This window comes from Dioscorea cayenensis, chromosome 5 (assembly GCF_009730915.1).
Source record: "Dioscorea cayenensis subsp. rotundata cultivar TDr96_F1 chromosome 5, TDr96_F1_v2_PseudoChromosome.rev07_lg8_w22 25.fasta, whole genome shotgun sequence".
Lineage (NCBI taxonomy): Eukaryota > Viridiplantae > Streptophyta > Magnoliopsida > Dioscoreales > Dioscoreaceae > Dioscorea > Dioscorea cayenensis.
Window position 1 is genome coordinate 502,229 of NC_052475.1, and position 22,852 is coordinate 525,080.

Sequence of the window (22,852 nt, forward strand, 5' to 3'; positions counted from 1 at the left end):
TTATGGTGTTAAAGTGGATGTGGGCCAGATGGAGGGAAAGGAACACTGGAGGAAGATCTGAAGATTCGTCTGCTTAGAAATAACAGATTTTCATAATAAGCAGAGTCTGCACTTTTCGAGTTTAAATTCTAGCTGAAAGAAAGGCTCATGCCAGACCACCCATGTATGAGGGAAAATAGTTATTGCATTTTATCTTCCCGCATGTTAATTTCAGGAGTGTGCAGCTTCTTGTATTTTCAGATTTAGACCCAGGCTGCATTTGAATACCGTTTGATTGGTTAATGGCGAATGTGCTTTTTAAATGATTACTCTAAATTTTTCTGTTCTTTTTGGTGGCCAGCATCCAACTTAACCTCTGAAACAGAAAATCGGTTTTTTTTTTTAATATATCCTGGTTTTGCAAGGAAACAAAGGCCAAACGGTGATAGATGCCTGGTGATATTTGGGAAGGGAGAATTTATAAGAGGGGGGACACAAGCTAACTAGTTGAGCAAACGCAAGCAACAGGAGAAGCTAGCTGCCTTTTTCAAGCACAAGCATGATGCGGTCTCATTGATCCTCCAGAAGATGGAATGCAAGAGCAAAAAGGGACCTGGATAAACAACATATCTCAATAGCTGAGGCGGCCATCTTCAGTAGTGGTGGCGGTGGCAAGAGAAGGTGAGAGGGATGCACGAGGCTCATCCATATCCTCGGCAAGTGGTGACTGCTCCACCCTTATTTCCTCGATCATCTTCACCACTTCTGACATGGCCGGCCTCGCATCCGGCTGCTGGGAAACGCATGCTAGTGCTACTTGGAGCATGGCCACCATCTCCCCTTCGATGTTCTTGTAACGCTTCAGCTCCACATCAAACACCTCGGCAGTCCACTCCTCCCGCACTACTGACCTCACCCACTCTGGCAGATTGGTAGCAATGAGGCTACCGCCACGGCTGGTGACAGGACTAGGATACTGTGGCGGGGCTCTCCCAGTGAGCACTTCTAACAGCAACACCCCGAACGCGTAGATGTCCGCCTCTTGGGACAACCTCTTGTTCTCAGCCTGCTCGGGCGCCCGGTAACCTCCCAATCTAGACGTGGTGTGGGCTGGGTTAAGAAGCAGAGCCAGGCCAAAGTCAGATATGCAAGCCATGCCGTTCTTGTCAAGGAGGACATTAGATGATTTAACGTTCCCGTGGGGGATTTTGGATGATGCATACTCTTTATGTATACAGGCGAGCCCACGAGCAGCTCCCAAAACCAGGCTAATCCTTGTAGTCCAGTCCAATGGTAATCTGCCAGCCCCCCGGTTTCCTGGACATAAGGCAGTCACACCACTGCATAATTATGTACATGCAACCATTCACCAGTTCATCTGTTCAGTGTTGAGAATATATATTACCGTGAAGAAGAGTGTACAAGCTGCCGTTGGGCAGATAGTCGTAGATAAGCAGCTTCTCCTGCTTGGCGTAATAGTAGGCACGGAGGTTGACCAAGTTGGTGTGCCGCAGCCGACCGATGATGCCCATGTAGCTGTCAAACTCCTTTCTTGGACACGGATTGGCATCGCGGAGCCGCTTCACTGCCACCATGCACCCGTCCTCCAGCACCGCCCTGTACACTGTTCCTAATGTCCCTTTCCCCACCATCTCTGCCGATGCGCGCAGCAAGTCCTCTAGCTCGAACCGCCGGTGACGTCCTCTCCTCCTGCTTCCGTCACTTCCAGTCTCCTCCTCCTCCTCCTCCTCCTCGTCGCCCTCGAAGAACACTAGCTTAGTCTGTGTCGCCAGCGCCGCACCACTATCTCCGCTGTCCCTGCCGTTTCCCTTGCCCCTCTCATCCGTGTAATGGGAACCACCGTCATGACCTTCAACATTGCTCCTCTTATCCTCATCTCGGCCACCACCAAACCTCCTGGAGCAGCAATAAGCCACTGAAAAGGAGACCACCACCAGAAGGAACAACGCATTCCCCACAACTATCCCAACGATTGTACCGGTGCTCAATCCCTCCCTCCTTCCTTCTTTGTCCATTACTCTACCTCTTACTTGCCCCCCGTTAGCCGTGGAAGAATCAGGCATGGAGCTGGGGTTGGAGGGCACCACCGCCTGCGATGATGAGGAAGAAGGTGGCTCCTGTGGTCTGAAGGAGCAGAGTGGCAGAGGAGGACTGGGCCCGCAGAGCCCGGCATTGCCATTGAGGGATGTCAGCCCAAACTTGTTGCGCATGCCATCAGGGACCCTCCCATAGAGCTCGTTGTTGGAGGCGTTGAATTCGTCAAGGCGTGGAAGCACTTTGGAGAGGTCGGGGACAAGCCCAGAAAGCAAATTATTCTGGAGGCGCAGGCTGACGAGGCGGGTGAGGTTGGCAATGCTGTTGGCGGGGATAGGACCAGAGAGATCATTGTCTGAAAGGTCGAGGCGGAGGAGGCGCTTGAGGAGACCCACTGAAGGAGGTATAGGGCCGGAAAGATCATTGTGGGCAAGGTATAGGTGCTTGAGGTTTGGAAGGGATGGTAGGAGAGTGAGGAGGGTACCGTTGAGACGGTTGTCATGCAGATCGAGCAATCTAAGCTGGTCAAGGTGGGAGAGAGCGTCAAGGGGTCCCCGGAGATCAAGAGATGGGAGGGAGAGAGATGATTCTGCCAGCTCTTGAGCACTGAACGCCACGCCAACTACCTTTACAGGCGTCGGGTGTGCTCCAGTTCACATCCAGATTACCGTGCGCGTCTGCCCTGTACCGGAAGATGATGAGGGCATCAGTGTCACTAGGCTTGCGGTTGAGCTGAGGCAATGCCTGTGGAAGTGACGTGATGAGCAGTTGCTGAAGCAGCAGCAGCAGCAGTTGAAGACACAGGCGGAGACGGGTGTGAAGGTTGGAAGGCGCCATAATAACCATTGATCTCACGTCTTCCATTCTCACACTCGTACCACCATCACACACCGACCGAAGACAATTTCAAACTTTTGAGGGGGCAGCCGGGCAGGGGTTGAGAATTGTGTCAATCCCGTACCTGATGACGACGCAGCTCTCTGTTAGTAATAATTTCTCTCTCTACCTTCTACCTTCGTGTTGTGAGTTACCAGCGGGAATATGTGTTTAAAACTTGAAAGTTTCAAAAAGCAAAGAAGAGGTGGAAAGAAAGTGCTGTAATGAACCTCTTTACTGCTTGAAAAGATGATTGGAAACAAAGAAACCCACCCTTCCTCTCGGCAGCCTTCTATTTTCCACTGCTCTGCTGTATTGGGCTCCCTTTTGAATGAGCTCAGATGACCCATTACTCTATTTTGCTTTGTCCCTTCGAGGGCTGATATGAAGGCCTTGTAATAAAAAAAGACACAAAAAAAAGTTCACAAAGGTAAAAGAAATAATGAAAAAGTAAAGGTATTCTTGTCGAGAGTGTGAGAATGTGGTGTGGTGGGCAGAAATCATGACTGGCACCTTTGCCCATTGCCCCGCTTAAGGAACGATGAGTGAGCGCATGCCATACCGCAGTGATAATTTGCTTTGATCTGCTTCTTCTAAGCTTCTGCAATCATGCCATGCATTACCACAATTTTAACCTTTTTATATTTCCCTCCCACAATTTTCTGTTCTTTTTTATTATTAATTGAAGTGGTTTATCCATCTTCTTAAAAAAAAATTAATTAAAAAAAATTAAATACTCAACCTGATTCAAATGAAGCTGATTGTTGTTACGGAATTAATTATCATAGCTCCTCATCTGCTGTGTTTTCCGTCAATTTTGCCTTTGGAATATGTTTAAAACAACTAGGGTCATAAATGGGAATTATGGTTTCACATTCACATTATTCTGAAGCAACCCTTCTGCATCCGTTGATGTCAGGTGATGCATTCAGCGTTCACTAGTTTTGTTTACATGAAGTTCAGGGATGTTGATCTTTAAGTTCATTGAAGCAATTCTCCTTTTTTGTCTTTCCAACAATGATGACAAACACAAATTATGCACTTTGTCTTGCGCATGCCATTATGGTATGCTCAGAAGTTTTTGTGTATTGGGATTGAGAGGTGTGTATTGTTGATATTTTTCTACAGCAAGCTGATAGATATCATTAATTACTGGGATCTCAGCTGACAAAAAAGATCAAAAGGCATACACTATCAAGATCCTTAATTTCTTTTGCCCATTTTAACTCAGTCCAGATGATTCTCTGCGACGGAACTTTTAAATAATCTTGTTTTATAAATTCATCTCTCTCAGATTTCTCAGCCTTATATTCTCACCCATTGTTTCTTGCAATGGAAAGGGCTTTCTGCATCAAGCATCAACACTATCCACATTTAACTTCCCCTTTTTATATTTTATATTATCAATAATCTATGCTCAATTTCACATTTTTAGTCATTGAGGCGGATTAAAGATGGATGTCATCTAGCTTGACTTTTTAAGGCACTTTGTTTGTTCTCTCCAGAAGACCTGTAGACTCCTAGCTGTAAAGCAGCGCAGCGTGCGTCCACTTGGAGATTCCCTGCCTCCACAACCCCATGCCTAGTTCATGCTATGCTACCAGGAGCTGTGATGATGTGTTCGGGATGATCTTTGTTAGATGATATATTAGGTTACTTGTATATCAGGTGTTATCTACTTATCTTTTTCATAGTTACTTCTATATTCATGGCTTAGCCCTTGCAATGCAAGCTTAATCACATTGTTTCAATCTCCAATGGAATTATGACTGTATTTTTTATTTTTTTTTACCCATCAGTAAATTCGTGATAATCTCTGTTAGGTATATCAGGTGTTATTTTTTCATAGTCACTCCTATATGTTGGAAATATAGTACCACATCGGTTGTGTAATAGAATTGTAATGGGTTTATATATAGGAATAGAGGTTGAGTCACTAAGTCTTGAGACTTTTTGGTGTAAGACTCCTAAGCCCATATAAAGCCCATATAGAACCCACTAGTACCAAAAATATAAAATCTAACACTATATATGTCTTATCTATATGTTCATGGGCTTAGCCCTTGTAATGCAAGCTTAATCACATAGTTTCAAGTTCAATGGAATAATAGCTTCCTTTTTTTCTCAAAAAAAAAATCGTGATAGTTATCTACAGGAAAGCACTTATCCTTACTCCTTAGTGCAACAAGTTAAATTAATTTGAAGCAGCAAACTTTATAAAAGGGATGTTTTTTTTTTTTGCTGTTTGCTATGCTTTGTATTGTGTCTATTCACATTCTAGTGTATGTGACATCACTGACATGTCTATGCTTGTTGGCATTGCAATATCTAATTTGCATGTCTTGCAGGTCTACGCACTAGGAGGGTTTATGGTGTCAAGGTGGATGTGGGCCAGATGGAAGGCATTCTCCTTGTCCAAAGTTAGTCACATTCTTCATTCTTCATGTAAAAGGTGAAACGCACCAGTAAAGATGTGTTTCATTGGGGATGAACAAACGAGGCCGGAAATTGCGCTTAATGAGTGGGAGCGCGTGAACCATATATTGTCAAATGGTGGTGACTCCTGGCTCTATGGCACTAACCTGGAGGCTGGAGCCACTGTGGCCCCCGTTACCATGAGTGTGGACTATATATTTACGTAAGGGGCCATTTATGTAGCGTTAGCTAGCCTTTTCCTTTGATCCGGATTCCGAACAGATCGAAGAGAGGCCATGGCGTGGCACTCACATTGATTGCCTGCAGCTGGAAGCCTGGAACCTTCATTGCGCGCGATTTTCCACTACATCTACATCAACCGGGATATCAGATATGATAGTAGTTGTCCCTCATCACCAAGCAAACACTCCCTGCAAGTGCAAGTAATCCACGTCCAAACCCAAACTCTTCGACATCACCTTCAGCGATCCTCCGCGCCGGGCAACTCCACCAGCTCTCCCATGCATACTCTCCGTATCCTTGGGTTCATAGCACATTCGGACCTCTTTACAAGACGTCACATAAGTCCATATATAGCTAGACATGCACGTATATCTGTGCACATGATACTGATCTCCTTGAGGATTGCAGAGAGAAGCGGCCACTTGTCATGATCCTAGCCTTGAGAGAATGTGAGGAAGTTCAGGTGGTAGCTAGTCGAACAACACGCATGCTAGCGTCTATATATGTAGGGATGTAAGTGGGGTTGAGCGGGAAATGAGATTCCCGTCCCCATCTCCGCTTCCCACGGGGCGGGGATTTCCCGTCTCCAAATTCTCCGCGGGGGAGGAATTATCCCCACGGCAATTTTTTTTATTACATAAAATTCTAATAATATTATATATCAATATATATATATATATATGTATATTAAAGTAGAAAACACTATTTGACACTCATCGATTTCTCATGTAAATTTTTACCAATATTATTTTAATAATATTAAAATATTTATAACATAACACTAAATTATATTGTTTTTAAACTAATTTTTTTATTATTTTTATCTCATAATATATAATAAATTTAATTTTTATAAAAAAATATTATATTTTTGAAGTTGATAAATAGCTTATTTTATTTAATCTTATAATCTTATATTCATATTGAATTATTTGTTTGAAACCCAAATATTTGGTACTTATAATCTTATATTCATATCAATTATTTTTAAAAAAATAAATAAATAATCATATGAGTTATTTTCAATATATATATATATTATTAAAAATCGGGGATTCCATGGGGAGCGAGCCGGGAGGGATGTTCCCCTGCTCTCCCGACCCGCATGGGGGTTATTTTGGGGAATCCCCGCCTCAAGCGGGTCCGGACGGGAAACGGAGATTCCACGCCCCATTTACATCCCTATATATATATATATATATATATGTACCTGAACATGCCGTGACCTTCATGCGTCTTGGTAGTATATGAGCGTACGTACTTAATAGTGTTTTGCTTTCTGGCCCTTCCATGGCTTTGGATTGGAGGGCGATGAACACCTCCAAGTATCCATGCAATCTTCAAATGGATCTACAATTTTTATTTTTTTACTTTTTTTTTTCAAAGCTGAAGCAAAACAGATAAATCAAATATCACATAAATAAATCACAAGAATATATTGAAAGTGGAATATAGGCCCCACATTATCAAAATATATATATTAAATAAAATTACAAAATTTTATTTAATATATATATATAAACTTTTATTTTTTTATTTTTTTAATAATGATTTTTTTAAAAAAATGGGGATTCCTTGCTTTTTTCCATGTAGATAAAGAATTTGGTCAATTTGTCCCATTTTTTTAAATAGAATGAGGAGAGATTCTTGTCCATGTATAACTTTTAAAATTATAATTAATTACAATTTTATCATTATAAATCTTTGGTTTTGTTGAGCCTTGTGTATTGGATTATGGAGTATGGTTTTATATGTATAAATTCTATATTTTATGGTTTAACTATATTTAGATATTTTGATGTATTTGGTTTTTTTTTTTATAATGTGTTTACCATGAAAAGACCATGACACTAACAAAATAAAATAAAATAACAAAAATCTAAAACTTTTTTGGGTTGATTTTAATAAATCACATTGATGTTGGGCTGATGTCCGTGTAAATAAGAATGACTTGGTGTTTTATTAGGCCTGGCCCAAAATCAAAATCTAAGTCAAAATCTAAGCTGGATCGAATCCTGTTGTTCAAGGGCGGGAAGAATAGCGCCCCACATTTCGTGAAAAGCCATCGAAGTGCGCGTCCGTCTATCTGTATCTGATCGTCGTGCAATCGGCCTCTTCTCCTTCTTCTTGTTTGTTTGTTTGTTTGTCTGTCTGTCTGTCTGATGCTACTCCGATGGGTAATAAGGCCACCGACGAACAGGTCTCCGTCGTTCGCGCTGTCGTTGGTCAAGATTTCTCAGATATGGACATCATCCGCGCCCTCCATATGGCCAACAACGACGCCGCCGCTGCAATCAACATCATCTTCGATACTCCTCACTTTCGCATTTCCTCCTCCCCTCCAAACAAAAACCCTAATCCCCCGGTGATCCTCAAGGAGACTCAGAGTCCCGTTTCTTCGACTGCCAAAGTTATCGCGGAGAGCCGCGTCACCCCACCGGAGTCATCGGAACAAGAAATAGAGGGACACTGGTGGCTTGTCGGGACCTCGGAGCTCGCGGGGCTTTCCACATGCAAAGGAAGGAGGATCAAAGTGGGGGACAAGGTGAACTTCTCTTTTCCATCACGAAATAAAATTACTTCCCCTTCCCCCGGCAAGTTCCCCGGCAGAGGGCGGTCCATGGCTTCTTGTTCCGAGATAGTGCGCTTCTCTACACAGGAATCTGGAGAGGTCTGATCCATTTATGCCTGAAAATTCTTCACCACCGCCTTCGCCTTCGTTGTTCTTCGGACGTTTATTTGCTTCTCGCTTGCTTTGTGTGTAGATTGGTCGCATCCCGAATGAATGGGCTCGCTGCCTTTCGCCGCTCGTGAGGGAGAAGAAGATCAGTATCGAGGGCTTTTGCAGTTCTGCTCCGGAAATACTTGGCATCATGGACACCATCCTCTTATCAGTCAGGTAATTTATTTTGCCTATGATGCAGAGAATCAGCTGGCCTCTCGCCAGGTTTACAATGACCATATGAGGTTTCCATTCTTTGGGGGGGAAATTGGACTGTTTTCTGTCTTCTTTTTCACCGTTATAGAATATATCTTTGTTACTTACACATCATCTCACATGTCCACTGTTCAGTGTGTACATCAATGGTTTAATGTTCCGTAAACAACAAAAAACATTGGCGAGGTTAAATCGTTCAGCAACGGAGGAATCTACGGTGCATCCGTTTCCAACACTTTTCAGATTGCTTGGCCTCACCCCATTTAAGAAAGTATATTCAATCTTGGATCATGCATCATCACTGACCTTTTTCTCTATGACTGGTGATGTTTGTTTTAACTTTTGTAACTATAATCAGGCTCAGATTACTCCAGATGACATTTGCTCAAAAAAACGGCGTATAGAATCAAAGGTGCATGACGATATTTGTTTCTTTCTCCTTTGTCAGAAATTCCAATTCCAACTTTCTTTTTAACCAAATGTAGTTGTACAGGACAGTTCTGGTGCACATACTGCTGTGCCACCCGCAGAGAAATGTAGGAAACTATCTACTCAAGGGAGTAATATGGAAAGCAGTCATGATTCTATTTCAGATCATGATTTTAATAAAATCGTTGGAATTACAGATGGTTCTGAATTAGAGGTTGTGCACATAAAAGATTGGCTTTTTTTTGCCCTTGTGTGCAACAAATTCTCAGGTACATTGTTCTTATTGATTTATGCCGTTTTTTATGTTATTACAGGAAATGGACGCACCTGACACTCTGTTATGTGAGTTAAGGCCATACCAGAAGCAGGCTCTTCACTGGATGGTGCAACTGGAGAAAGGAAAATGTCCCGAGGAGGCAGCAACAAGTCTTCATCCCTGCTGGGACGCGTATCGTGTTGCAGATAAGTATGTCAGATATATACTCAAGTTTTTTTGCAAAATAAAACAAGCATAGGCTGACAATATTTTTTACTTTCAGGAGGAAGCTTGTCATTTACTTAAACTCATTTTCAGGGGAAGCCACTACTGAATTCCCTAGCAGTCTGCACATGTCCAGAGGAGGAGTATGTTTCTGTGATGACTTTTGAACAATTTCTTCTTGTCCTTAAATTCGTCACTGGCCATTATATTTGATTTAAACATGCATTTCATAGATTCTGGCAGATGCAATGGGTCTGGGGAAGACCATCATGACTCTATGTCTTCTGCTTACTGATTCTGACAAAGGGGCTCACTGTTCTCCTCGATGAGTCGATCCTTTGGTGAAGCTAATGGAAATAACCATATATCTGACCAATCACTTACTGGCCTAAAGAGTTCTGAAGGCATTTCTGGTTCTGGCAAGCTTTTCAAATCAAAAACCTTGTTTCGAGGTGGAAATTTGATTGTTTGTCCTATGACACTCCTTGGCCAGTGGAAGGTAATTTCTTTGTCATTTAGTGCTTAATAATGATTTCAAGTAATGAAATGATACCTTTTGGCTTTCGCTAGTGAGAATATCAATTTAACTGAATGGGAATGTCAATTTCACTGAACGGCAGGCTGAGATTGAAACCCATGCTCGGTGTGGTTCTCTTACCCTTTATGTCCATTATGGACAAAGCCGTCCAAAGGATGCAAAACTTCTTGCAGAGAATGATGTTGTTCTGACAACTTATGGTGTGTTAGGATCAGAATTTTCAGCTGAGGTAAGTCATATATTCTCGAAAACATATTGACACTGTGCTCTTCTTCATCCCTTGTGCTCTGTATCTATTATGTAGAATGCTGAAGACAACGGTGTACTCTACTCAGTTAGATGGTTCAGGATTGTGCTTGATGAAGCACATACTATAAAATCCTCAAAAAGCCAGATTTCTATTGCAGCAGCTGCTCTAACTGCTGACCGTAGGTGGTGCCTTACAGGCACTCCTATTCAGGTATGCCATTCTTTGAGCCTTTTTTTTAAGTGGCATTTGATTTTCAGTTCATTCTAAAGCACCATTTGGCTTTAGATGTGTGATTTAGCTCTGTTCTCATCTATGCTTCAAATGGCATTGCCATAGATGTTCTATCCTTGGTTTATTGTGTTCTCTTGGTTTTCTCCAAACTCAACATGAAATTATGATGATCTTGATCATTTTTGGCAGAATAACCTAGAAGATATATACAGTCTTCTTCGATTTTTAAGGATGGAGCCTTGGGGAAACTGGGGACTGTAAGTTATCTCCTTTGTAGCACACTGCCTATCTGCCCAACTTATTGTGCTTATTGTTGTAGTTTGAGTAAATCTAAGTTAGTAGCAATTTGCATGCATTCACAACTTCGTAAATGGTGTTTAGCAATCATGTTGATTGCCTGCTTTATTAATGCTCCTTTGTGTAAAGAAAATATGATCATTCAGAAATATTTCACGCAGAACTTTTTTCCCTGGTGCATCATATTATTTATCTAAAGGAGAACCCATCCCCCTATCCCCCCTCCTTCCATTTGCTATGACTTCATAAAAAGTGTACATTCTTACTTACAAATTTCTATTAAAACATGTGAAATGGTCTTCCCAGTTCTCATTATGTCAACCGCCGTAGGCAGCTCGCTTTCTTGGTTGAATACTTTATTCCATTTGCTTCCTGTTGATCTTTCTAGTTATATGTTATTGTGGTTGTGTTCCATCTTTAACGTTATGTTATACAAGATTCTGAGGCCTATATACTTGTGGATGTCTGTCTTGTCGAATATAGATCACTTGTTTAATTGTTGATGTCATATGAGTTAAAGTGATTGACACCCTAAGATTGCTGGAGGAATTGATGCTATTCTATGGAGAAACACAAACTCAACCACATGCAGTTCTTTACTTTTTCCCTTTGGAAGGCATTTTATAGATATCATTTTGCTTTCTTGGACATGGAAGGTGGCATAAGCTTATACAAAGGCCCTATGAGGAAGGTGATGAACGCGGCCTGAAGTTGGTGCAGTCCATTTTAAAGCCAATAATGTTAAGAAGAACAAAGTCAAGCACTGATAAAGATGGAAAGTAAGTTAAGATGCACAATCCTGTAGTTGATATCTTAAAGTGCTTTATTTTATTCCCTTGGTTCTCTGTTTCAGGCCAATTCTTGTTCTTCCTCCAGCTGACATTCAGGTAATTTATTGTGAACTGACAACAGCTGAGCAGGACTTCTATCAGGCTTTATTTAGAAAATCTAAGGTATATTAGCTTTTATGCTAGAGAGGTTGTATGATGTCATTCTGGCAATAGAAGCCTCACATTTTGAATATTCAATCAGGTAAAGTTTGATCAATTTGTTGAGCAAGGACGGGTTCTACACAATTATGCTTCAATTCTGGAGTTACTTTTACGTCTTCGCCAGTGCTGTGACCATCCATTTCTTGTCATGAGGTTTGCACCTTGACAGACTCTTAATACTTCTCCCTTTCATACTTAATTTCTTCTGAGGCAAGGGGATGCAAGATGCATTCCATAGATATGCTCACTATGTACCGTAAATGTCTACCCTAAAGGAAACTTAATAGTAGTTTGCTCAGATTATTCCTAGTTTTCATGCTGAAGTCTGTAGCCTGTGAAATTGAACTGTGGTGATATTTTTCATAACTAATGCCATTCAATGCCTTTGTGTCTTCACGCATGGAATGAAACTTCTTTATTTATTTATTGCCTTCTTAACAGCATGGTTGCCCACTTATTATTGATTACCAAGATTAATGTAATTCTAAATTGCATGTAGATAGAACACTGCTTTCTTTGATATGTTTATTTAATTGGATCCTGTGGGCACTACTAATACACCATTAATATTTGGTGATATTTTTGTTTTCTTTAATTTATGGAATTCCCAATATGGCCAGTCGTGGTGACACGCAAGAATATGCAGACCTTAATAAGCTTGCAAAGCATTTCCTAAAGGTTGCCAAGGACTCCAGTGGAGATTCTAACATTATCCCTTCAAAGGCATATGTTAAGGAAGTTGTGGAAGAGCTGCGTAAAGGCGAAGGAGAATGTCCTATATGCCTTGAAGCTTTTGAAGATGCAGTTTTAACACCTTGTGCTCATCGTTTGTGTCGAGAATGCCTATTGGCTAGCTGGCGAAGTACAACGGCTGGTCTTTGTCCTGTTTGTAGGTATCCTGCTGTTTCATTTGTGTCTATTTATTCTTTTATTGTGAGGATTTTATTCATGCCCTTGTACTTCATTGTACGTAAGCATAACAGGAAAGTGATTGTGCTTGTGTCTACAGGAAAGTGATTAACAAGCAAGACCTTATTACTGCACCTACTGAAAGCCGTTTTCAGATTGACATTGAGAAGAATTGGGTGGAATCCACCAAGGTTTCTGTTTTACTGCAAGAACTGGAAAAGCTTCGTCATGCGGGTTCAAAAAGCATTGTCTTCAGTCAATGGACTGCTTTTTTGGATCTTCTGCAAATCCCCCTTTCTCGGTAAAATACAGTTTTTCTATAAATCCGCATATAATAAGAGATTGCCTTTTTTAATAAGCAAAACTTCAGTAAACTACAAGTTAGACGCAGGAGAGAAACGTTAATAGAAATGGTGGAATGTTAGTGTATTGATAATATATTTGAAAATTGGAAGTCCTTGAAAGAGTAGTTTTTGTGTACACAAGGATTGGGTGAAAGTATATTAGCGCTTCTTCCATCATCTTTTGTTTACTTTGTAGATTAGAATGCTAAAATTGTTGCATGTTTCTGGTTCCAGAAGCAATCTCAAATTTGTTCGTTTGGATGGGACATCAAATCAACAACAGCGAGAGAAAATAATTAGTCAGTTTACTGAGGATGAGAACATTTTGGTTTGTCATCATATCATTGACTCAGTTGCTTCTTTCTTGGTTTTCTGTTTCAACTTTTTTTTATCTGTTTACTGTTTTAGGTACTATTGATGTCTTTGAAAGCTGGTGGTGTGGGGATAAACCTTACTGCAGCAACCAATGCCTTCCTCTTGGTATGTGAAGTTTGACTAATCGTTATAATATTTGTGGTGTTTGAATCTATAAACACCAGGTAGTACCAGGCTAAAGATAGATATTGCATGTATTATTCCTTTTAACCTTATAATGAACCTTGCAAAGTATTCATGACAATTACAAGTCTTTGGGTTAAATCAAGCACATATATGTTTAGCTTGTATTTATTATGGTATCAAGCTTGGTTAATTACTTTGTTTGCTATGCAACTGACTAAAAATAGACTAGCATGTATTAAAGATATATATAAGAGTAAGTAATAATCCCTCACCGGTTGATGTGATTTGAATAGTTTGGGTCTCATCGTATCAGCTTAAGTTTTTAGGTTGAATCAATCTTGCATGAGATATATTTGGTTTGTATCTAATATTTATTTTCAGTTAAAAATTTCTGAAGCTAATCCTTCATTTCTCTTTCTTTTGCATGATCGCAAATCAAGGTTGGTAAAGCTAATGTTGAAGACATTTTATCTATCTATTTGTTTCATGACTATGGTATTTAATGGAAGCCAAAACAACTTGTTGAACGGTTGAAAGATACTATGATGTGCTTGTAGTTTAATGTGTGAACCTACGATTTATATTTCCTGTAGGATCCTTGGTGGAACCCAGCTGTTGAGGAGCAGGCTGTCATGCGCATACATCGTATTGGTCAAACTAAAAGTGTCTCAATCAGGAGGTTTATTGTGAAGGTACTGATTATATTAGACAGTCCGTTAAGAAGAGATATTACAAGAAAAATTCAAAAACAAAACAAGAAACTCCCCTGGACAAGAAACAACAGACCAGAAAAAAGAAAATAAAAGTAAGAGAACAGAAATTAAAACTGAAAACCAGCTCTCAACAATCTTCATAATCCACTTAGGCTTATCCATTCCCTGATGAAAGAGAGAGTTGGACTGAGTTAACACCATGCCCAGCTAAAGAAATTTTGTTGGTGTCCTCTTCTTCATATCAATATTGTTTTGTCAAGGCTATTACCATATTTGGGGTGTGGCCATAGACAAAATGGTGCAGTGAAACAAATAAGCCCCACAAACAAGTAGCCCTAGCCAACCCACTAACTGCTACCCATTGTGAAATAAGATTTCAAATGTATTTTTTTGTTTTTCAATTACTTAAATACTCTAAAAGGCTCTAACAGTATTGTTAAGTCATCTGCAATAGTTTTATTTTTGTGCAAGTTGTAACTGATCTGCTGATATTAACCTTCAGGGGACAGTTGAGGAAAGGATGGAAGTTGTGCAGGCACGGAAACAGAGGATGATATCTGGAGCTCTAACTGATCAGGAGGTTCGAACAGCAAGAATAGAGGAGCTTAAGATGTTCTTTACTTGAAAAATGAACATGTTAAAGAAATTCAAGTTCCAAGCTTCAGCCTGGAGTGCGCTTGGAAGAGTTGTGATACCATTGCTGGTGACCGGATCTCCCTCTGAAAATACATGAGCAGTAGTAAGAGCATGTGATATAATTAACCTCTTTCACCAGCATTTGCTGCAGCAGTTGATGTGCGCTCACCTCTGTTCACGATGCTTAATTTCAGAGGCACTGACAAGTGAAACTTCCTATGAAGATTGATTTTGTGAGCATTATCTTGTGTTGTAATTCTGTTTGCTTATTTGAGGCTCCCCCTCACATTCATTTGCTCTAGACAGGTAGACCAATCACATAATCTTCTGTAGCTCATTCGGTACCGTAATTTCTGTTGAAATGGCTTTTATAATTGTATACCAGTAGAGTTTAAAAGTGTATTAAAAAAGAAAAAATTGTCTGGTTGTGTTCAGTCTTAAATTATTGTTCTGCTTAACAAATGATAGGCAAAAACGGTTCACAGAGCCATCTTAGAATTATTACCTGACTTCCTTTTTCTCACAAATGAAGAACACAAGCCTCTCAAAATAAGTAAACGGCAAATCATAAATAACAAACTATCTAAAGCTGTATGCTGACATAAATTTTTTTAGCCCCCTTTTCTCTTATCTCTCTACTGCTGCTACTGCTAGTGCACGGCATCCCTGCTCACTCTGGCCGACAACTGTATCTTTACAATTTTTCGTAACATATATATTCACAATCAATCACTATATAAAACAAAATGATGGTTGCTCCTTATCTTCATTGAAGCCAGACTGCTCCTTGTATCTATCTATCTACAGCTACTCACCATCATTTTGATGATGACAAATGGCTACCATGCTTGGTGCATGCGTATCTCCAACTTGAAGATGAAACTGCTCACCAGCAACAGGAAGCAACATTAATGATGACAAATACGTTGTGCCCAGCCAGCCAATTTGTTTAGGCGTTAGGGACGAAGATGCCCACGTAACCAAACCCCACGATGAAGAATGCAAAAGCTTGCAAGAAGAGGAATATGAAGTAATGGTTACTTCCAAAGGCTATGTCATAACAACCACAGAAGAAGAGATAGGCTCCTGTCCCCAGCTCTAATACATGTAATCTGGTAAAGAGAAATATATTATCGACTACAACTAACTTGAAACGATACAACAAATAAATCAAAAACAGTAAAGAAAGCATTATAATTATTTTTTTTTATGTATAAATATAATATTACCTATCACCAATACGGAATCGTAGTTTTCTGGGTGCTTTTGCACCGAGCTTCGTTTTCAGGGCATCTCCAAGTTTCTCAGTGACCACCCATTCATTAACTCGCCCAGCCTCGAGCAGGCCAATGAATGTCGCCTTGGTCCGATGCAGAGACATGACATTCTCGAACAGAATCCAAAATACCATCAGATGAAGAGACCTGCGATGCGACATAATATATAGTCCTTGATGAATGAATCAATCAAGCAAGCAAAACAGAGAATAATAATCAAATGAAAAGGACTGATGAACGTATGGCATTGCATTCATAATGAATGACAGCAAAACAGAGTGCAGTTGGAGTTGGTTCCAGTATAAAGTACCTGGGAGTCCCGACAGCATTGAGAAGTGTTATGATTGAAGGGATGTAAACAGAACCCCACTTGGGAATTTGGACTTCAGGAACTAAAACAGTTGCAGGGATCACCAGGCAGTAGAATACAAAGGTAACGATGTGAGCGACAATCTTCCGAACCAGGAAGAAATTATAGATAACATGGACTTTCTTCAGGAGGGATACTTTCTGCAATTCCATGAAGGCGCGCGCGCGCGAAAGACAAATAACATATTAGATAACCTCACTAATAATGGCCAAACACACAAGACCAATATCATCAGTTCTACATTTCTGGCTACAGAGATAACTGACCTTGTTCCTTGCGATCTCCAACGCCATTTTCCTGAACAAATTGGCTGGCCCGCAAGACCATCTATGTTGCTGGTATCTGTAGGCTTTGAGAGTACTTGGTAATTCATTTTTAACCTGGATTATTTAACATAAAAAAAAATTAATGGGTACGCACCAGCTAGGATTCAGCAAAAACTACAGCACTTCATAACTGATAACAATTAAGATGATGATGATGATGATGATGATGATATGAGAAAGAAATATTACTAGGAATTAATAAGAAAAAGTCACCTTGATTTCCCCGAGAAATAGAAATTTCCAGCCTTTAAGGCTCGCTCTAACGGCCAAATCCATGTCCTCCACCGTCGTCCTATCTTTCCAGCCTCCAGCTTCATTAAGAGCCGCAATTCTCCAAACCCCGGCAGTCCCTGTGACACCCGTTTTCTTTTCGTTGAGTGCCGAAGGATGCTCAAGGATAGGTTATTGTTTTGTTTCATAATTCATTAGTAAATTTGGCTTATTAATTAGTTTTTAATTTATTTTCATTTATATGGAGTAGGAGTAGTTTTTTGCCTTGGCAGTTGGCAGTTGGCAGTTGGCAGTTGGGAATTGGAAGTTGGGAGTCGGGAGTTAGGAATTGGGAGGGAAGGGTGCGGAAATTTGAAATGGGAGAGACTCACTTACCGTTGAAACCGAAGAAGGCATATTTATAGGATCCCACTTCTTGTTCCACTGTAAAGTGATAGTCAAGGGACATTTCCTGCATCCTTGTCATCAGGCACTCATCCGAATTCACTGCCGAATGAATGAATGGTTTCTAAAAGTCAAGGGCCGGAACAAACCAAAATGTAATAACCAAAGTTAAAAAGATATAATCATGTGTATCATATTCTTGGCAAGAGGACCCATCAATTTAATTGCTTGCCCAATATAATGTTATAACGAAATTTCAAAGAAAAATAAATACTTGCAATGGATATGGATATATGGTATATAACATTGACTGCTCTCAAATAAGAAAAAGAAAAAGGAAAAGAAGTTGATGAGATGATATTAAAAAAACATGACCAGGTGGAAAAGAAAAAGGAAAAGTAGTCAATATTATATTCTATCAGTCACGTGCAAAGGAATTATAGTGATAAATGTCATGCTGATGGTAATCAATAAGGAAGTGATTAGAAATAAAGAGCCAGCACTGCAACAATAATGACCAGATGGAAAGAGAGTAAAAAAGAGTGTGAAGGGCACCAGCGGTGGACACGAACACGAACACGAACACTAACACTAACACGAAGCAAAGGGATTGATGCCGTAGAGCAAAGCAACATAATTGCACGTGGGTGGGGATACGGCCCATGGAAGCTGCCGGTGGCCTCATGACTGTATTTGGGCCGCAACAAGCTTGGTTAGTGAATACTTATTACACCGTGGGCAATGGACCACACATCGCATGGATGCAGTGAAATTGGTGACCGGATGGATCTCCATGTGATGTGGGTACTAGCTAGTAGCTACTATGATGATTGATGCCGGGATTTTTTACCTATCTATACTGTACATTTGTATTACTTATTGGTTACGCAAGCCTCTAAAAATCAGTCCTAGAATAACGAAATCAAGCTCCTTCAATATTTCCCCAATCGCTACTTTTGGCGCTGCCTTGATGGTGCAAGTGATTGGCCACGTAAGTACCTTTCCTTCCTGTCATGTTTTTTTATTATTTAATTTGCTCTGATGAGACTATTCGCCAAACAGATGGGATGTGTCTCAATCAGGGGGTAAGAGAGATCAGGAAGCAGCCAACGTGCTGATGCGCTTGTCCGTGCCCCCAGGCCTATCTTAGTCTCTTGCCAAGCCTAATCGAATCTATCCCTTGAATTGATTGTTACTCTATACGCCGGATGTCTTGTTCGTTTGCCATGTTTTGGTATAAAATCTATCCAGGCTGGGATGATAAAGTTAAGAAGTGAAAAGTTGGATGGCTAATTGGATCATTGTACAGTAGTGTTTGTATTTTTTTATTTTTATTTTTAAAATTATCTCATAATGATGAAAAAGAAAAACCATAGTAAAGGAGCGAGGTGGGGGCTCTGCTACATAAGGCATGTCGGTAGACGAATGGCAAAGGAGGGGGTCCGCAGAAACACTAGTGTGTCGGCCAGTAATTAACACCAGAGGGAGATATGAGCGAGCTTAAACAGTGGGTGTTAAACTGCAGGCATTCATTTTTATCATCTGAGGACAGGTTTTTCAACAACAATGATCCTCCTCTGTCTGTCTCTCTATTTCAGTCAACATATTATTTTAAAAAAAAAATTTATTTGAGATTAACTGAGGCCAAAAGGAAAAGAAAAAGAAAAAAAAGCAGCTACTTAACTTGTGAGGTTAGACAGAGGAAAGTGACCACAAACTCAAAAGACTTTTAATAGAGGAAGAGGGGGAAATGCCGGTTGTCGGGCCCAATATATATACAGTTGCTATTAATTAATGGCGTGGTCATATAGGATTAGGAAGGAACAGGAAATAGAGAGGGGGCGTTGAGAGAGTAAAGGAGAGAGGCAGTCTAATTCGGTGGGCGTCAGTCATCAAGCCCAGATCTCACTATCCTGAACTAATAAATCTCGCTTCCAAGCCCCTTTTTCTTTAGAATGTGTCACGGACACAGGGAAAAGATCAATGAACAAGGTCAAGAGAAAAATATTATTGTGTGACCTGCTGCACCGACACTCTCTTAAACTTTAAAGAGATAGATAAATAGATAGATAGATCCCTTGTGCTAATTAATTAATGAATTGTGCATATGACGTTATGCTTACCGAACTTCCAACGGGCCTGGACGAGAGCCAAGTCAGGGTTTTGAGCGAGGAAAGGAATGGTGCGCCAGAGGAAGTCGGGTTCAGGTTGGAAGTCGGCATCAAAGATGACCACGTAGTCACACTGTTTGACATAGCTGTGTTTCATGCCTTCTTTGAGAGCCCCGGCCTTGTATCCATTTCTGTTGTCTCTGATCTCGTATCGGATATTAATGCCTTTGCTCGCCCACCTCCCACACTCCATCTCCACCAGATCCTGTGCCCACGCATGTCCAACAGCCAACAACAGGGTAAACTTATATCATCTTTTAACCATCTCATAATACGTACCATCAATATTCAATCAAAATTACAATGCCAATATTGGTTGAAAAGCAAGAAAAGGAGAGCAGCTTGCAGCCAATGAGCAGTTCCAAAGCAATTCACAGAGACAAAGAGGAAGGGGATATTGATATTATTTAATATTCTCCATCAAAAGAATTAAAAGTGCATTTGAGAGCAATACTAGGTTACCTTGATGGCCGGGTCTGTGGAGTCATCAAGCACTTGGATTATAATGCGATCCGACGGCCATGATAACCCGCATGCGGCTCCAATGGAGAGCTGGTAAACCTGCAAATTTCCATCGAAAAGAGAGTAAAAAGTATACTAAGTCAAGCTATATATATATATATATATATTGAACTAAAATCTTAAAAATGATAAAAAACACACACCTCTTTTTCATTGTACATTGGGATCTGGACTAGAACCATAGGATAAACAGAATTGCCAAGCTCGAGATCATCCTTGATGGGTTCCCATTTGTATCTTTGTTCAGGCTTCTTACCGAATAGCTTGACGAGGATAATGACGAAAGCCATGTACACCTTCTCCACGAACAGCATTAGTGACATGATGAGGCAAAGGACAACCGCCAGCCTGAGAAGTGGGATGATCACCGGCGCCTTTATCTGCTGCCACACGAACCCCATTTGTTCCGTTATGTCATCCCTTGTCCCCTGGAATGCATCTGGGAGCAACGTTGTTGATGGCAGCTTCTCCATTTCCCTCTCTGTTATTCCTCTCCTCTCCTCTCCTCTCCTCTCCTTGTTGCTAGAGCTAAAACAGGGGAGAAACAGAGGTGATTTATAAAGTGCTTGTATGGATCCCTTTCTCACCTTTTTTTTTGTTTTTGTTTTTGTTATTTTCTTTTTTAAATAAAGAAAAGAGAAATGTAAGCTGTTTGTTTATAAAGAAAGACAAAAAAAAAACCAAAGAAAAAGAAAATGGTGTTTTGATTGGATATGGGGTTTTGCTGTGGACGTACGCAAGACAATGTGCTTGAAGCTATAGACTGACAGTCATTGGTTGGAATTGGAAAGCCCCTCCCTTGCTCTCTCTCTTTTGAGTTTTGAGCAATACACACAATACACACATTCGGTGATAAAAATAAAAATAAAAATAAAAATAAAAATAAAAATAAAAATAAAAATAAAAAAGAATAAAAAGCCAAATGATAAGGGAACTTCAATCAAGGAATATAATCAAGCAGAGGGATGTCACACCTTCCTCTCTCTTCACCTAAAACTGCAAATCCTTCCACCTACTACTTATTTCCAAAGGAGAGAAGAAATTAAGATGGGCTAGCAATGCAGATAGATGGTTAACAGAAGAAGAGGAAGAGAGAAAACCCCTTCTTCTTCTTCACCCTCCTGTCTGTCCACCCAGAGTTTGAGACAACGGCGTTCAGAAGAAGGCTCTTCTCTTGCAAATAAAAAAGGCAGAGGTTTGCTGTTGATTGTGTTTGTGTCGGCAGATGAATAAATGAATATGGACGCAAGAAAGAAAGAATCAAACAAACAAACAAAAGAGAGGGAAGGAGAAAAAGAGAAAGAAGGCGGGCTCCAACGCAAAGCAGGGCACCCCAAATGCAAAACCTCAACTGCTTGCTTGGTTAGAAACCAGACCCTATAAATAAACATAAGACCCTCCTAAAACTGATTTATTATTTCATTTTGGTTAATAATTTTTGTTTGAAGGAAAAATTAGTAAACGGAAAAAAAACAAAACAAAATGCCCAACAAACGGAATCAATCCTGCATGAGCGAATGGTCCCAAGCATCCAGGCCAAACGGCCAACAACACCCTTTTATCAATCTCTTCCATTAACTCATGCCCTTTACTTAGCCTGTTTATCTTGCCACACTTATTCACTTATTTTATCCAGCCCTGAATCATCTATCCTGCGAATCAATACCACTGCCCCACTTAAAACTTAGTTTAACGTCTCATACCTATTATAATTTTTTTTTAAAAAAAAAACTTTCTATTTTTTACCCACAAATTAAAGCCGCGTAACACAATTTAAAACACGAGAGTAGACAGGGCGGCCCATGACAATGACATTTTCAGAATAACTACCAATTTTTAGTTTACTTGCATTGTGGTCCGCATTATGTTTCTCTTAGTTTGTAGTTTTCTTTTAGATGGGATTGCACGTTATTTTCCTTTTGAGTTTTTTTTTTTATTATTTTAAAAAACTACTATTCATAATATACACTAAAATTTATTATAGTTCGTATATGCTAATTAAGTCGCAGATCACAAAACGTCAGTCGCTGCGGTTGTCACGGCGTGAAGAAATTAGAAAGCCAAATAATAATAATATATAATTAGAAAGCCGTAGTGTCGGTGAGACGAATGGAGCTTTTGTATGCTGTTTGATCAGATAATGACACGTAGCCGAATTCTTCTCAAATTTCATACGCATGCACATGTAATTAAAGCCAAGGCCTGATAAACCGGAAGCCTTGCAACAAACAATATAGCACTTAATAATAGCACGGGATAGAAATCTTCACGGCAACATACATATACATATACATATACATATACATATACATATATATATATATATATGTTTTTAAAAATAAATATTGACAGCAATATATGTTATTATTTTTGTAACTTTACAGTAAAATTTTCCACCTGTCCACTCCTCTCTTCTCTCTGTTCATTAGTTGGGGCCCTGCCACCTGTACTTGTTTTCTTCTTTTTTTGATAAATGCCACCTGTACTTTTGTCTCTCTAAATTATGATACAATTTATCATCTACATAATAATTGCACTTTCCAATTTTTTTTATTATTTTCATTTTCTCATGGTGCTTTTAAAGATGGCTCCGCAATGGAGAACTTTCTTGTTACAGGAGAATTGCCGTTTTCGTTGCAAGAGAGCTTATCAACATTTTTAAAAATAACTAAACAAATAATCATGCTTTCTCTTTTTCTTCTTTTTAAAAAGAGTGGATAAACCACTGATTTATTGAAGGAAAA

General features: G+C 40.0%; 3 protein-coding genes across 4 annotated transcripts; 1 reads left to right on the plus strand and 2 right to left on the minus strand.

Annotated features, from left to right (window-relative positions):
- Positions 1–589: 589 nt before the first annotated feature.
- On the minus strand, positions 590–3,262 carry LOC120262403 (leucine-rich repeat receptor-like protein kinase PXC1). The gene is given in 4 exon segments (XM_039270505.1): positions 590–1,296; positions 1,385–2,622; positions 2,624–2,995; positions 3,141–3,262. Coding segments are annotated over 3 exon segments (2,199 nt in total). The 5' UTR covers positions 2,899–2,995; positions 3,141–3,262; the 3' UTR covers positions 590–610.
- Positions 3,263–7,605: 4,343 nt separating this feature from the next.
- LOC120260553 (DNA repair protein RAD5A-like) lies at positions 7,606–15,225 on the plus strand. The gene is given in 21 exon segments (XM_039268047.1): positions 7,606–8,239; positions 8,334–8,467; positions 8,642–8,777; positions 8,865–8,918; positions 9,000–9,149; positions 9,250–9,401; positions 9,475–9,559; positions 9,650–9,737; positions 9,740–9,915; positions 10,037–10,183; positions 10,259–10,414; positions 10,625–10,692; positions 11,389–11,511; positions 11,586–11,685; positions 11,765–11,877; positions 12,345–12,617; positions 12,734–12,934; positions 13,212–13,305; positions 13,386–13,457; positions 14,072–14,170; positions 14,694–15,225. Coding segments are annotated over 21 exon segments (3,042 nt in total). The 5' UTR covers positions 7,606–7,741; the 3' UTR covers positions 14,817–15,225.
- Positions 15,226–15,294: 69 nt separating this feature from the next.
- LOC120260554 (glucomannan 4-beta-mannosyltransferase 9-like) lies at positions 15,295–21,468 on the minus strand. 2 transcript variants are annotated; one of them, XM_039268049.1, is made up of 11 exons: positions 21,083–21,468; positions 20,845–20,918; positions 20,252–20,636; positions 20,049–20,147; positions 19,539–19,791; positions 17,407–17,517; positions 17,014–17,150; positions 16,741–16,854; positions 16,415–16,614; positions 16,057–16,251; positions 15,295–15,939 (listed from the first exon to the last, which is right to left on the minus strand). In XM_039268049.1, the coding sequence occupies exons 3-11, from the start codon at positions 20,579–20,581 to the stop codon at positions 15,777–15,779; spliced, it is 1,602 nt and encodes a 533-aa protein (XP_039123983.1). In that variant the 5' UTR covers positions 20,582–20,636; positions 20,845–20,918; positions 21,083–21,468; the 3' UTR covers positions 15,295–15,776. The 2 variants fall into 2 exon arrangements, with proteins under 2 accessions (XP_039123983.1, XP_039123984.1); XM_039268050.1 differs by lacking the exon at positions 20,845–20,918.
- Between the last annotated feature and the right edge of the window lie 1,384 nt (positions 21,469–22,852).